Raw genomic sequence first — 14,712 nt, forward strand, 5'->3', positions numbered from 1 at the left:
GCGAGGAGCCTGCTTCTCCCTCTGCCTGTCTCTGCCTCTCTGTGTCTCTCATGAATAAATAAAGTCTTAAAGAAAAGAAACCTAAGAATCATGGGGAACCCCACATTTCACTGGAACACAGAATATTTGAACCCATAAAACCTCCAGGGCTGAGCAGTACGCACCTCCATCCCACGCGGGAAGGGCCGGCTGGCCTTGGGCAGACTGAGAGGCTAAGGACGGGGAGCAGAAATGAGCTGCCCTGATCACACACGAAAGCCTATCACCTCCATTCCCATCTGGCAGGATGACTAACCTTTCATAAGCTCTGATGCAGCAAGGAAAGACGTGCACGTCTAGTCGGGGGAAAGAGCAGAGGAGGTTGGGCAGAGAAATTATTTGCACCTCAGCTCTAGACCCCTGAAGGTTTCAGACAGCAGTAATGAGCTTCTGCAAGTTATTTTGAATATTCCACAACCGTGGGCAGGGTGAGCTTAACTCACAGTGAGGCCTCATGGGATAATTAACATGTCAAGTTTCTTGACTTCTGGGGCAGATAACAGAGAATCCCTGATTATCTATCGCACGCTGTCCAGGGGCTGTAAGCGGCTGGTGGTAGTAAAAGGACAAGCAACCATGGATCCTCTATCAGTTTAAAACGTGATGATTTCTTATCACCTATCCATATAACTGATGTGTTATTGATTTCCTCGTGTTTCCATATTAAATGATTAACTTCTTTAAACTCTTGTGTCTCTGGATAGGAAGTTCCGATACTTAGGCAATATCAACAACATTACTAGAGATCTACTACGGATTATAATGCTAAGTTCTTTTTATTATAACTTGCCTTTCATCCCAAGGGGATAGTAATTCTATATGACCACCACTCGTTCGCCCCACACAGGATCTGGCACACGGCACACAATAAACATTTGCTGAATGAAGGAATGAATGAGCAAATGATCCAACAATCACGCAAATGGACAAGGCTCCAAGGGAGGCATTCTTTTCCTGGTTTCTCCAGGGAGGAAGGCAATTGACTTCTCCAAAGCTACTTGGCCATGAGCCCACGGAACTGGGATTCAAAAATCAGACACGGTTCCTTCCCTCAACACAAAGCCACCCCCTGGGCTAAATCCTTTACGCACCTTTTCTGGGCCTCCTGTTTGCTGCAGCATGTTTCACAATAGTATTTTTGTTCACTACACAGGGTTTCTGTGTTGCTGAAATCCCTGCAGAGAAAAATATTTTCAACTCAGAAAACAGTCCAAAATGTACGTGGCGTACCACGTTTTAAACCCTTTATTACACCTAGGGCCATTTTTAAGTGGACATGGGGAAAGAAGTAATGAGAAAAGATCTTTCTGATGAGTGGCTGCTATGACTGCCATTTGGACCGCGTCTGCTGCCCTGGGTTAGGAGTTCACCACTGGAGATTTTCAAGGAGAACTTTATTTCACGGGACCACAGACAAATATAAATCAAGGTTCCAAATGATTCAGAAAAAAAAAAATCTCAAGGTTCAACAAAACTACCTGTAACCTGGAGATTACAAATTAGAAGAGATAAATACTATTATAAACGCCCATCGTTACACTGAAAGATCCCCAGAAAAGTCAATCACGTAAAATGCAAGGCGATATTATCGTGTAATGAAAAACGGTGTATCTCAGGTGGTCTACATTTTCAAAGAGCACAAAGGTAAAGATGATGAAATTTAAATCATATACACTGCCCTTAGATTGAACTAAGAAAATCCCTAATTACGGGAAGGAGATGCCCGCTTCCTACAATCCCCGGCTCCCCGGCACCCTCTGCACCTCAGCTCCTTTTGAGAACAAACGCCACTGCAGTGTTATATCTGTAGCCACCCCTATCAGGAGGTTTTACTGCACCACTTATAGTTTTCATTTTTTAAATGTCATGGCTTCTCATTCTTTTCTGGTCATTGAGATCCTACTTAACATTCCTGTGGTACTGCTTCAAAGGCTAAGAACATCCAGAATATAATAATACCCTAGAGTCCTGAAAAAGCCTGTGATATTTCTTTATTCATAGGGAGTGTCCTAGCACCAGAATGATCAGATTTTATTAAACAGAAAATGTTATTTACATGCTGTTATTGACTCACACACTTGAACAGAGCTTATCAGAAGAAAACCCGGATTGCTCGTCATTCACTATGCAAACGTTTATCAACAGTACTCTGGCCTTGGTGCTGGGGGCTCGCAGAAGCACCTGCCCTCACGCTGGCCCCCGGGCCACTGGACACGCGCAAGTGAGCCACAGGCAGTGTTCAGTGTAGGTTGAAAAATATCATTCCACACAATTCTCCCACTGATAACCCCCCAGCAGTTCCCCAGGACACTTAGGAATGAATACAATCCAGATACCTTGCCATGGTCGACAGGCCCTCCGTCCTCAGACCCCTGACTGTTCTTCTGACCTCAGCTCCTACCCTACCCCATCACTGGCCTTCAGCCATCCTGGCTTCTACAGGTGCTGCTTCCCTAAACAGCTCCTTTCCAGATGCTTCTGTGGCTGGCTCCATTCATTGTTCAGAGCTCAGCATAAATGTCACCTCTTGGGAGAAGATTCCTCTGCCCACCTTCTGCAAATCCACTCAGCTTCTATCCTGCTTGCTGTCTTGTTTTCTTCGGAGCACTTAGCAAGTATTTGAAACCATCCTCCTATTTATTTGATTACCTGCCTCCCCTCTCTGTGTCTATCTCACTCACTGCCACATCCCCAGCACGCAGAACAGGCCCGATGCAGCACGGCACTCCATCCGTTGGCTGGGTGAGGACAGAAGCACGCATATAAAGTCCAGGGGAAAGCACAAAGGAAGGAGAGATGAACCTGAACTGGGGTAATGCAAGTCATTTCCAAGGGATGATGCTGAAGTCAGGTTCTCCAAGAGGGAAGGTGTGCCAGGAGGGAAGGTCTGTCCAGGACCCCAGACACAGGGGCCGCGGCAGCACAGGCACATGGAGGCAAGGGACAGGGTGGGCCTCGGAAGCTCTAGAATTCCACTAACCGATCTTAGCAAGGAAGAGACATAATCAGACAGTGCTTTTGAGGAACACCTTGTCCGACAGCACTGTGGAGGAAGGATTGGAAGGCTGAGAGGCAAGAAAACAATTTAGAAGGCAATTACACTCTACTCTCAGATATCGGGTGCTTGGTGCGTAAGAGAGGCTCAGACTCAGCTGAATGAACGCAGGCTAACTCTTGATGAAATAACGGATGTGAACACTTTTCTTGGCCTACACAGGATTGGGGTGGAACTGGTGTGTGGGAGGCAGGGAGAGGGGGAGGAGAGTTTGGGTGATGATGGAGATTCACATCGTTGGGATGTCTACCGCAGATCTAACTCTTTATCCAGCTCAAGAGCCAGGATAATCAAGGCAAGCGGAGCAGTGAATAAGAAATTAAATACTTTCTACTCTTGTTTTTCAAAGAAAGTTTTCTGAAGTATTGGCAGACCCAGATAGGTGGAAATACAGCAGAAGTTAGTACTTCATGAGCAGGCCCCATTTACAAATGACCACCCTCCTGTCCCGCCCCAGCTGGCCAGGGGCTCACGCTTCAAGAGAGACACGGTAATGCTTCCAGGGCACCTGTGGACTGAGAACTGGAAAATGAGGCTAACTTAGGAAAAGGCGCTGACCCCAGCAGGGTAACTCAGAGGGAGAGCAGGTCTGTCTGTACAGATGCTGACCAGCTGCTGGAATAAAAGCAGGCAACAAAGGTTGAGGAAACCTTTCAAGGAGAAAGTCAAAGAGGAGGGAGTGAGTACAGAGGCTCTCTGAGGCTCAGGAATAATGACCAAAGCACAAAGTTGCAGGAAAGCACAAAACTCTGTATTTCTTTTAAAAAGAGTCATAGGAGCAGTCAAACATCATTCAGAAATATACTCTGGGAATAAATCTAGTAAGAAGTAGACGTCTTTACAAAGGAAATTATGAAACCTTATAAAAATGTATACAAGGAAATTTGAAAAACTGAAGAAAGACTTTCTGGGTGGAAAGACTATTGTAATGACAGCTTGTGTGTGTCCAAGGTAACATCCATGTTTGATACATTTTTTTATTACAATTGTAACTTTTCCACTCAGCACCATAGATCAGAAATTGATTTTTTATTTTCAATTGTTTAAAGATTTTATTTATTTGAGAGACAGACAGAGAGAGAGTGTGTGCACAGGGGATGGGGAGAGGGGCAGAGGGAGCTGGACTAGCAGACGCCTCACTGAGTGGGGAGCCAGACTCGGGGACTCAGGATCATGACCTGAACCGAAGGCAGATGCTTAACCGACCGAGCCACCCGGCTGCTCCCAGTAATTGATTAAAAAAAAAAAAAAAAAAATCTCAAGCAATGCTTCTCGATAACTGTCATGTCATGATCCACATAACAAATGGCACCATGGAGAAGGGCAAACCGATGTGGCTGTTCCTCTGGCTTGCCCTGGAGCCCTGGCAGCTCCAGGCTCGGCGTGGCCTCCCAGGAGTGCAGGGGGATCAACACACACCTGTAACCTATTTCCTATGGCACATCAGTTGGGAAGCTTTGTTCTAAGGATGACATCAGCAGTTCTCCTGGCTGCCCATTAGAATTCCCTGGGGAGCTTTCAAAAACCATCTCAATGCCTAATCCCTGCCCCTGGCCCCCACTCAATTACATCAGAAGCTCTCCAGGTAGAACAGGTGGTTCCAATATGCTTGGAAGGCTGAGAGCGTAAAGCTTCCCAGGTGGCTCTCACAGGCTTGGAAGTCTGAGAGCCGCTGTTCCCAGAGCTTTGTAACCTTAACATGCATTTGAATCACCTGGAGATCTTGTCTGAATGCAGATTGTTTCACTCATTCATTCATTCATTCATTCATTTATTTATTCAACCTAAGATGCTGTTCCAATGAGCTCCCAGGTGATACCGATGGTTGTTAGCCCAAGGACCACTGCCTGAGCAGCAAAGATCTAGAGCAGTGGATCTCAAACTCTGGTGGTGTTAGAATCACCTAGAAAATAAATTAAAAATAGAGGCCCAGGCTTACGGAGGTTGGATACAGCCAGAGCCAAATTATGGAAGCAGCCCAAGTGTCCCTCCATAGATGAATGGATAAAGAAGGCGTGTGTGTGTGTGTGTGTGTGTATTATCTAGCTGTAAATATTATTCACCCATAAAAAAAGAATGAAACCTGCCATTTCCAACAACATGGATGGACCTATAATGCTAAGCAAAATGTCAGAGAAAGACAAATACCGTTATGATTTCACCCATATGCAGAATTTAGGAAACAAAAACAAAGGGAGAAAAAGGAAGAAATATCAAGAAACAGACTCTAGTAATTACAGAGAACACACTGATGGTTCCCAGAGGGGAGGTGTGTGGAGGGGAGGGATGAAATAGGTACGGGGATTAAGAGTATATCGGGATCCCTGGGCGGCTCAGCGGTTTAGCGCCTGCCTTCGACTCAGGGTGTGATCCTGGAGTCCCGGGATCAAGTCCCACGTCAGGCTCCCTGCACGGAGGCTGCTTCTCCCTCTGACTGTGTCTCTGCCCCCTGCCTGTGTCTCTGCCCCTCTCTCTTTCATCAATAAATAAAATGTTAAAAAAAAAAAAAAGAGTATATCCACCGTGATGAGCGCTGAGTAACGACGTGTAGAATTGTTAAATCACTATATTGTAAACCTGAAACTAATATAACACTGCATGTTAACTATACCGGAATTAAAATTAAAACCTTAAAAAAAAAAAAAAAAAGACGCCCAAGCTGACTGAGGTTGAATAGAAACTAGGCCTCTATTTTGTCAACTTCTCCAAAGTGACTTTCATTCACACCAAAATGTAAGAACCATTGATTCGAATATTAAAGAAGATGGAAAAAAGAAATCCATAAGAGACACATGTCAAATATTAGAAAATACTATATATCAATAATAATCAAACATAGGTCAGAGAAATAGAGAAATCAATAAATAGGAACGTGGCACTGGATGGCTGGCAGGGATGCATACAAACTCAGTATAGAGAAGCTTCTCAGGGGTACCTGGCTGGCTCGGTCAGTATCATGCTTGGGGTTGTGAGTTTGAGCCCCACGCTGAGTGTCAAGATTTTTAAAATAAAGGAGGTTTCTCAAAATAAGTAGAAAAGGAACTCATTTTAGGGTAGATAAATTTTTTTTTTAATTTTTATTTATGATAGTCACACAGAGAGAGAGAGAGGCAGAGGGAGAAGCAGGCTCCATGCAGGGAGCCGGATGCAGGACTCGATCCTGGGTCTCCAGGATCACACCCTGGGCCAAAGGCAGGCGCTAAACCGCTGCGCCACCCAGGGATCCCGAGTAGATAAATTTTTAAAATAGAGCTAAGGGAGAATGAAGAGCTACGTCCCTCCCAGCTGACCTCCCCAGTGCTGGGAGAACAGGTGTTTTCAACTCAAGGAAGACGGGAAGGAGAAGTGGTTTCCTGGAGCTTAAAGAGGTTTCTGTGAAGGAGCCACAGGGAGGGGCTGAGGCACGAAGTGAAAGGCAAAAAATACCCAAAAGGCCATGGAAGGATAATTAAGATAAACTTCCACGTATATGAAGTTTTTGCCCGAGGCCATCCCTGAACTTTTCAAAAGAAGGAAAAACAGTCTCGGTACTCACGATACAGTTGGCTCACCCTGCCTCAGACATGGTGCCGAGGTCGGCGGTGCCAGGGTTCGAGTTCCGTTACGGTAAGGATTTAACGGTTCCTAGAGACCTGCACCCTGAGTTTAACCACTATTTATTTCATCATTCCTCTGGGACAAAAGCAGGGAAAACATACTGTTAATTGGTCATCTGGAAGGAGGTGGCAGGGACCTCAAATCCTACGATGCAAATCCTACAATTTTACCTTGATTTTTGGCTTCTTTTTGGTCATCAGAATGAAAGAAAGAGAATGTATCACATGGCAGGAGAGATGCAGATGGTAAGGAGAAAATTCATAGTTCTGATTTGAAAACCAGACCCTTAAAGAATGCAAACCAAACAGAACCATGGAAGGGGCCCAAAACCATTCTTCCTCTTTTGTCTCAGGTGGAAAACGCTAAGGGACCAGCTGGCATCGTTGATTCCCTGGGCCCTTCTCAGGCATTGGCACTTCTTTCTTTTGGGATAGGTTAGAAAGCTGCCACTGCTCCCAGGCCAGAGCTCCGCGGGCGTGAGGGTGAGTGGCAACACCCAGCACAGGTCTGTCTTCCTGTTGGGGTGGTGGTGAGATCTCAGGCCTGTGTGAGGGCAGATATAGGGAAGTCAGTCAAGTTCTACTTTAGGGATGATGTGAAAGAGGAGCAGGGCAAGCGATCTGGGAATACCAGCCCGGTCAGTCCGATCAGATGCAAATCTAGTGTTGCTTAAAAGGCATCTAGGGGTGCCTGGGTGGCTCAGCCCCCCCGAGCATCCAACTCTTGGTTTCAAGCTGAGGTCACGATCTCAGGGTCATGAGATCGAGCCCCTTGTCTGCACGTGGGGAAGTCTGTGAGATTCTCTCTCTGGAATAAATGAATAAATCTTTTAAAAAATAAAATATTGGGGCGCCTGGGTGGCTCAGTCAGTTAAGCATCTGCCTTCAGCTCAGGTCATGGTCCCAGAGTTCCGGGATCGAGCCCCATGGCGGGCTCCCTTGCTTAGCGAGGAGTCTGCTTCTCCCTCTCCCTCTGCTCCTCCCCCTGCTCATGCTCTCTCGCTCGCTCACTCTCTCAAATAAATAAATAAAATCTTTAAAATTTTTTGAAAATTTAAAAAAAATCTAAAAAATAAAAGGCATTCCAAAGCTCTTTCATCCTCTCCCATCCCAGCTTTAACATCTCCAAATGCCTCCAGCCTACCTTTGTCAGGTATGCATGACCAACACATACATTTCTTAAATAAATAAATGAAACATAAATCTGAGTTACATGTCTTTATAACAAGTTTCTCCAAAGATTAAAATCATAACTAACCAGTAAGCCTTTTACCTGGCTGACTGAGATCTCAAAGCTACAGCCACTGCCATCTGCCCTTTTGAGCAGCCCAGGAATTTCTTTGAAGGGAGGAGAAGCAGTCAACCTAACCAAATTCCCCCCAACTCCAACTCATAAAAAAGGAGGGGGAGAGGCAAATAGTATCTTTCCTCCCATTCCTTCATCTGCAACTAAAGTGGGCAAAACCATAACTTTTTCCACTCCCTGTGATCATTAGACCTTGGAGAAATTTAAAAAAAAAAGGCTTCTTCTCACAGGAATATTAGGAACTCATGCTATAAACAGAACCATTTAGAAGAAAAAGAGGCCACCTTAGCCTACAAAACACATTCCAAATAAAGAGTTAACATACTTGCCCCTAGACCTAAGGCCCTTGGACACACGGGCTGGTGGGCCACTCCAGCAGGAAGTGCTGTGTAACTGGGTAACTCATCAGTGCAGGGAGTGGAGGAGGCCCTAGACCCCTGGAAACCAGAGAGCAACCAGCTCCCCAAACCCCACACGACACATGACATGCAGATGAACCAAGAAGCTCTCCATGTTGGCGCTGGTGCCATCACCCTGCAAGATGACTTTCCAACAGCCAACTACCACAGCCAGTCCCCTTAACCTAACCTAAAAGGTTCCAAGTAACCTGAACTCCTGAAATAACGCTTCTGTCACCCAGTCGCCATTGACAAAGATCAACAGTGCCTTGTCCAACGCTATACAATGTCTCTGAGCTATGGTATCCTAAGCAACGGGAGGCCTGCCTGGACCACCAGGTCCACACTGGAATCCCCACACCCAATCACTCTGTAGACCTACTTCATTCCTTCAAAGCACCAGCTGTCATCTGTGGATTCCCCCTAGAACATACATTCTGATTCTCAGTCTGCCATGCCCAGTGTCTGGAGTGGGGCTTGGCTGCTGCTAAGTCCTCACGACCTACTGAAAGCAGGAGGGGGAAGAAGGGAATAAAAGAAGAGAAAAGGGAATCGTGTCTCTATACTGACTCTGGGCACATTTCCAATGTTCAAGTCAACAAACAATATGCATGGAATCCCAGGCACGTACTGTTCTGCACTCCCAGCTCCTTACCTCCTCTCAACCCTAACAGGGAGGAATTTCTTTCCATCACTGATCTCCACAGAATGCTCAAAGATGGAGAAACAGGCAGTTCCCTCATGGGTTCTCAGCTCAAGAGTACCTAATTTTTCAAATTAGCTTAGAAAAAGAAAGAGTCACGTAGGCATGGGTAGCGTTTATTAATCATGTGTGTCAGAGACAACGATGTGAGAGCCAGACTGATGAAAGCCAAAGCCTACACCCGTATTAAAGATTAAAATTTATTTTTAAACGTAATGACTAACAACTTTCACTTGATCCTCTTTCTTCTCCACAGGATCCTTCTTCTCTAGACCACATATACTTATTTTTAATCTCTCTCGGGAAAGAAGTAGAAAATAATAGGATTATATGGGTTTAACAGAAAGGAAGATTACCTCCTGAGGAAATATAGTATATCCCCCCCCCCACTTATTTACTATCCTGATCAAAAGCTCAGATCACAGTCAGAATTCATGAGGTTACCTCAGACAGTGGGTAATGGATGTATTCTGCTCCACATCGACAGAAAGGTCAAGAAAATCTTCATCTTTGCTACTAACCTGAAGCAAAGAAAAAAGAGAAAAAGTATTAGGTACAAAATACATAATGGACATAGTATGTCAAATTTTGAACACTTATTGGTAACCAAAACCCAAAATGCAGTCACAGTCATGTGCAGTTTTGTATACTCGCTGGCAACTAGTTACACCAAAAACAACCCAATCTAGAGAAAATCCCCAACTCTCAATTGACCACAGTCCCGTTCCAGCTTTGATTCAGAATTTTTAATAATTAACACTCAACCAGATTTCTCTTCCTCCCCACTCGTCTTGCCCGTCATTCCAAAGAAGGAAGTATTAGACAAACACTGATACAGCCCAAACTGGCAGAAGGAGAAAAATTGAAAAAGAGACAAGAGACTTCGAAAACTCACTACTCAGGTAGGCAACCTTTCAGACTGTCTGCCCTGAAATCACTCGCTCTCGAGCCTCATCATCCAAGCTGCGCTTGGGGCCAGGGAGCCTGATGTGTGCTGGGCTGGAGGGTCACACTCACCGCACGTGCACCTGTCCCCGAGCTTGGAAAGCAGCCATCATTTGCAGAGCTCTGTGCTAACTGTGCTAACTGCTGGACCCGGAGCTGGCCTGGAGCCCTGGCTCACACAGGCCACCCTACTGTGGACTGCTCTCAGCAGCTGGCTCACTGACCCAGCTGTTTCTCAGCTCCTGCGGTTAACACCACACCAAGCCTGGCTCTTGTACTTACTGACGTTCCCTGAGTAAAACTGCTTGCATTCCAGCCGTACACTGGCAAGCCTGGTGTTTTCCTCTCTTGGGGGGGAGTAGGGGGTGCAAACTAGCACAGAAACAACCTTGAAGTATTCAGTCAATTGGCAGCAAAATGAGAAAACACTCCCTTAAGTGTGACAACCACCCTATGACCAATACTCTACTGTAGGTCCTTATCTAAAGGAGATGTAGAATGTGGACAGACTTTTATACTTTTACTAGTACACACAAGAAAGGGCGTAGACACAGACTTTCCAGTTCCATATCCTGTCTCTGCCACTTACCCAGTAGATGACTGTAGGCCAGTTACTTAGCCCTGGTGTACCTTAGTTTCCTCATCTATAAAGTGGGAACAGTAAGAGTACCTATTTCATCAAGCTGTTGTAAAGATAAAATAATACATGTAAAGTGCTTTCAGAAATAGACAAGACACTCAAAAAGTCAGAGAGGGGTATAAAAATTATAAATGGCCTAAGATGGGCAAAGAACTGGGAATGGTTCACTACATGGTGGATATCATACAATATTACATGAATAAATAGACTATACAACCGCATATAAGCTAATTCCAGTTTTGTATAAAAAAGGCATGTATATATTTACACACACACTCCATCATTCTGCCCTTTTTTTTTTTTTTAAATGGCACTTGTTACTTCTATGGTAGGATGTATGAAAGGCCCCCAGTCTTCACCACTGCCTACACTGGCTTCTTTGCCATATGATCCTCTCATCAAGAGATGTGCTTCCCATCCTTGATTCTGAGTTCAGCCTGAATGACTTGCTTTGACTAGTGGAGTGTTAGAGGACATGTCATAAGCAGAAGCTTGAACAAGCACTTATGAAGTCGCTCTCTTGCATTTCTGTCATCATCGTAAGAAGGATCAACCCGGGCTAGCCCACTATTCTCAGGAAGAAGACGAGAGACCCATGGAAGAGAGCTGTTCTCTCTAAGGTCCCCCAGCCAAGCCCAATCTAGAGCAAAATGCCTAGCCAGCCAGCAGATACATAAGTGAGCCAGCTAAAATACAAACACACAAGTTCATCCAGGTCCAGACTAAATCAGGTGACCCTCGGCCAACTCATAGTTGAATGAATTATAATAAATGATAGTTGATTTAAGTCTCAGAGGTTTTGAGGTGGTTTGTAAGCAAAGCAACAGGTAACCAATACTACTACTTCATATTACAAATGTTTTATTTGTATTTTTTTTATTGTCTGACGCCCCCTTGCTAAAATGAAAGGCTGGCTCCAGCAATGACGAAGATCTTGCCATTTGAACACTCCTCCAGAAAAACTATAGAGCTCAGATAACTATAAATAAAAATAGCTACCTGAAGGTGTTGGGGAAACCACACAAACAGATGGAAGCAGAGTCCACACCTGGAGAAAAGTTACAGAGAGTAAGCTCATGGTTACACAGCCTTTAGATGGGAATCTGGGAACAAATACAGTCTGTCTGGCCTTGGAATCAGAAAACTGAATCTGGGAAGACCATGTGTACTGGCAAGAAGGGGAGGAACTGAGAGGGTATTCCCAACCCTGTCTGCCCACATCTCTGGTTGACCACTGAGCCGCTTATGCACAGAGTCCATACACTCACAGCACTCAGCTAGAGACCAAAGGGCTGACCCAAGATTCAAGCTGCCACCTAAGAAACAGATTTGTAGTTTGCATCCAACCAAGATAAACTGCCTGCTGGAACTCAAACATTAACACTTACTGAAAAAATATAACAGAACTTAGGGTCTCCCAAGTTTTACATCCTCAATGTCCTAGATACCATTCAAACCTACAAAATGTGTGAAAGGCAGGAAAAATAGGAGACATTCTTAAGACAATCGAAACCAGTCCTCGATGTAGACGTTAAAATTAGCAGACGAGAATTTTTTTTTTAGAAGACAAGAATTTTAAAGCTATTGTAACTATTCTCAGTAAAGTAAAATATACTCACAACAAACCAAAACATAAGAAATCTCAGCAGGGAAACAGAGAAAAAAAAAAAAAAAGAAAAGAAAAGAATCAAATGGGAATTCCAGAACTGAAAAATTCATAAGCCAGATGGACTTAACAATGAATTGGAGATAACAGAGGAAAGAAAAAGTGGACTTGAAGACAGATCAACAGAAAATTAACCAATGAGAAGAATAAAGAAAAAGGAAAGATTGAAATAAAAATTAACAGATACTCAGAGAACTGTTAGAAAATGTCATACATACAACTGGAGTCTCAGAAGGAGAGGAGAGAAAGAGCAATAAAGCTGTTTGAAAAATAATGGCGAAATATCAGAAAAGCTGTTTGAAAAATAATGGCGAAATATTTCCTAACTTGGTGAAAGAAATACATTTATAGATTAAGACGCTCAACAAACACCAAGTATTTGGATAAACACTGCTAGAAGGCCAGCCAAGGCACATCACAGTCAAACTGTTACAAGTCAAAGGCAAAAAGCAAATCTTAAAAATATCCGAGAGGAAAATGACATTTCACAAAAGAATGGTTCAACTGGAAGCTGATCTCTCATCAGAAATTAGAGGCCAGAGACAGCGGAACAACATCTTTAATGTGCTAAAAAAGAAAAACTGTCAATGCAGAACTCTTAAAAGCCCATAAATAGATCCTTCAAGGATGAAGCCAAAATAAAGAGAATTCATTATTAACAGACCTGCACTGCAAAAAAAAAAAAAGGTTAAAGGAAGTTCTTCAAGCCAAAGGGAAATGATACCAGATGGAAACCCAGATCCTCAAGAAAGAATGAAGAGCATTAAGAATAGTAATTTTGACACTTCCCTGTGGGGTTTGTAATACACATAAATGTAATACATACAACACTACAGCATGAGGACCGCATAAGGCAGGGCCAGGCAGAAGGAATATGCACCTGTATGGTTATAAGCTTCCTTTTTTTTGGGGGGGTGGGTTATAAGCTTCCTATGTTTTATGTAAAACAGTGACATTATTAACTGTAAGTGGACTGTGAAAAATAAAGGATGTATACTGGAATCTCTGGAGAAACAACAACACACACAAATATATACCAAGAGGAAGACTAAAATGGAATTGTTTATGCAAATACATATATACATGTACATATATTCAAAATATACATGTATCAACATAATTTTTTTAAAGCGAGGGAGGAGGAACATAAAAACAAAAAACTGAGGGGGAATATATAGAAAATGAGTAATAAAGAGGGGGCCCCAAACCACCCATACTGGTAATTACATCAAACATTAATGGAATAAACATTAGTGGTGGCCTGGGGCTTGCAACAGAGATTAATTGCTGGGTACAAGGAATTTTACTGGTGTAACAAAAATGTTTTATAAAACTGGATTATGATGATAGTTGCACAACTCACCAAATTACTTTAAAAATTACTGAAACGAGGGCACCTGGGCGGCCCAATGATTGAGTGTCTGCCTTTGGCTCAGGGCATGATCCCAGGGTCCTGGGATCAAGTCCCACATCAGGCTCCCTGTGAGGAGCCTGCTTCTCCCGCTGTCTATGTCTCTGCCTGTGTCTCTCCTGAATAAATAAATAAAAATCTAAAAAAAAAAAATTACTGGGATGCCTGGGTGGCTCAGTGGTTGAGCATCTATCTGCCTTTGGCTCAGGGCATGATCCCGGGATCAAGTCCCACACCGGGCTCCCTGCGAGGAGCCTGCTTCTCCCTCTGCCTGGGTCTCTGCCTATCCCTCTCTGTGTCTCTCATGAATAAATAAATAAATTTTTAAAAATTACTGAAAGGATGAACTTTATGGCAGATAGTATGCCTCAATAAGGCAGTTTTTTCAAAAAGTAAAAGAGGGGCACCTGGGGGCTCAGCTGGTTGAGGGAAGAACTTGTGATTTCGGCTGAGGTTGTGATTTTATGGGTCGTGAGATTGTGTCCTGTGTTCTCAGGCTCTGTACCCAGCAGGGAGTCTGCTTGAGATTCTCTCTCTCCCTCTGACCCTCCCCCAACTCAGGTGTGCATGCACTCTCTGTAAGATCAATAAATCTTAAAAAAAAAAAAAAAGAAAAAAAAAAGAAAAACTGGGCCACCTGAGTAGCTCAGTCAGTTGAGTGGGTGACTCTTGATTTTGGCTCAGACCATGATCTCAGGGGTCCTGGGACTGAGCCCCACATCCTGCAGTATGCTCAGCAGGGAGTCGGCTTGAGGATTCCCTCTGCCCCTCCTCCTCTCTCTCTCTCTCTCTCCTTTTCCTCTAAAATAAATAAATAAAAATCTAACCATGATTATGGGATTATTTCACTTTATTATTTTATTTCCTCCTCTAATTCTGTCAGTTTTTGCTTTGCGAGTTGTAATCATTAAAAAAGGATTTATTTATTTGAAAGAGAGTGAGCGAGCCAGGAG

General features: G+C 43.9%; 1 protein-coding gene across 7 annotated transcripts in view; it reads right to left on the reverse strand.

The window, feature by feature from the left end:
* Window positions 1–14,712, reverse strand: part of USP46 (ubiquitin specific peptidase 46) — a 93,104-nt gene that overhangs the window by 8,966 nt on the left and 69,426 nt on the right. For all 7 annotated transcript variants that reach the window (XM_025435499.3, XM_025435498.3, XM_025435500.3 and 4 more), the window contains 2 exons: window positions 9,542–9,618; window positions 1,131–1,214 (listed from right to left, as the gene is read on the reverse strand). In XM_025435499.3, the coding sequence (XP_025291284.1) occupies window positions 1,131–1,214; window positions 9,542–9,618 (161 nt within the window). The remainder of the gene's footprint in view (window positions 1–1,130; window positions 1,215–9,541; window positions 9,619–14,712) is intronic.

The sequence above is a fragment of the Canis lupus genome, chromosome 13 (assembly GCF_003254725.2).
Source record: "Canis lupus dingo isolate Sandy chromosome 13, ASM325472v2, whole genome shotgun sequence".
Lineage (NCBI taxonomy): Eukaryota > Metazoa > Chordata > Mammalia > Carnivora > Canidae > Canis > Canis lupus.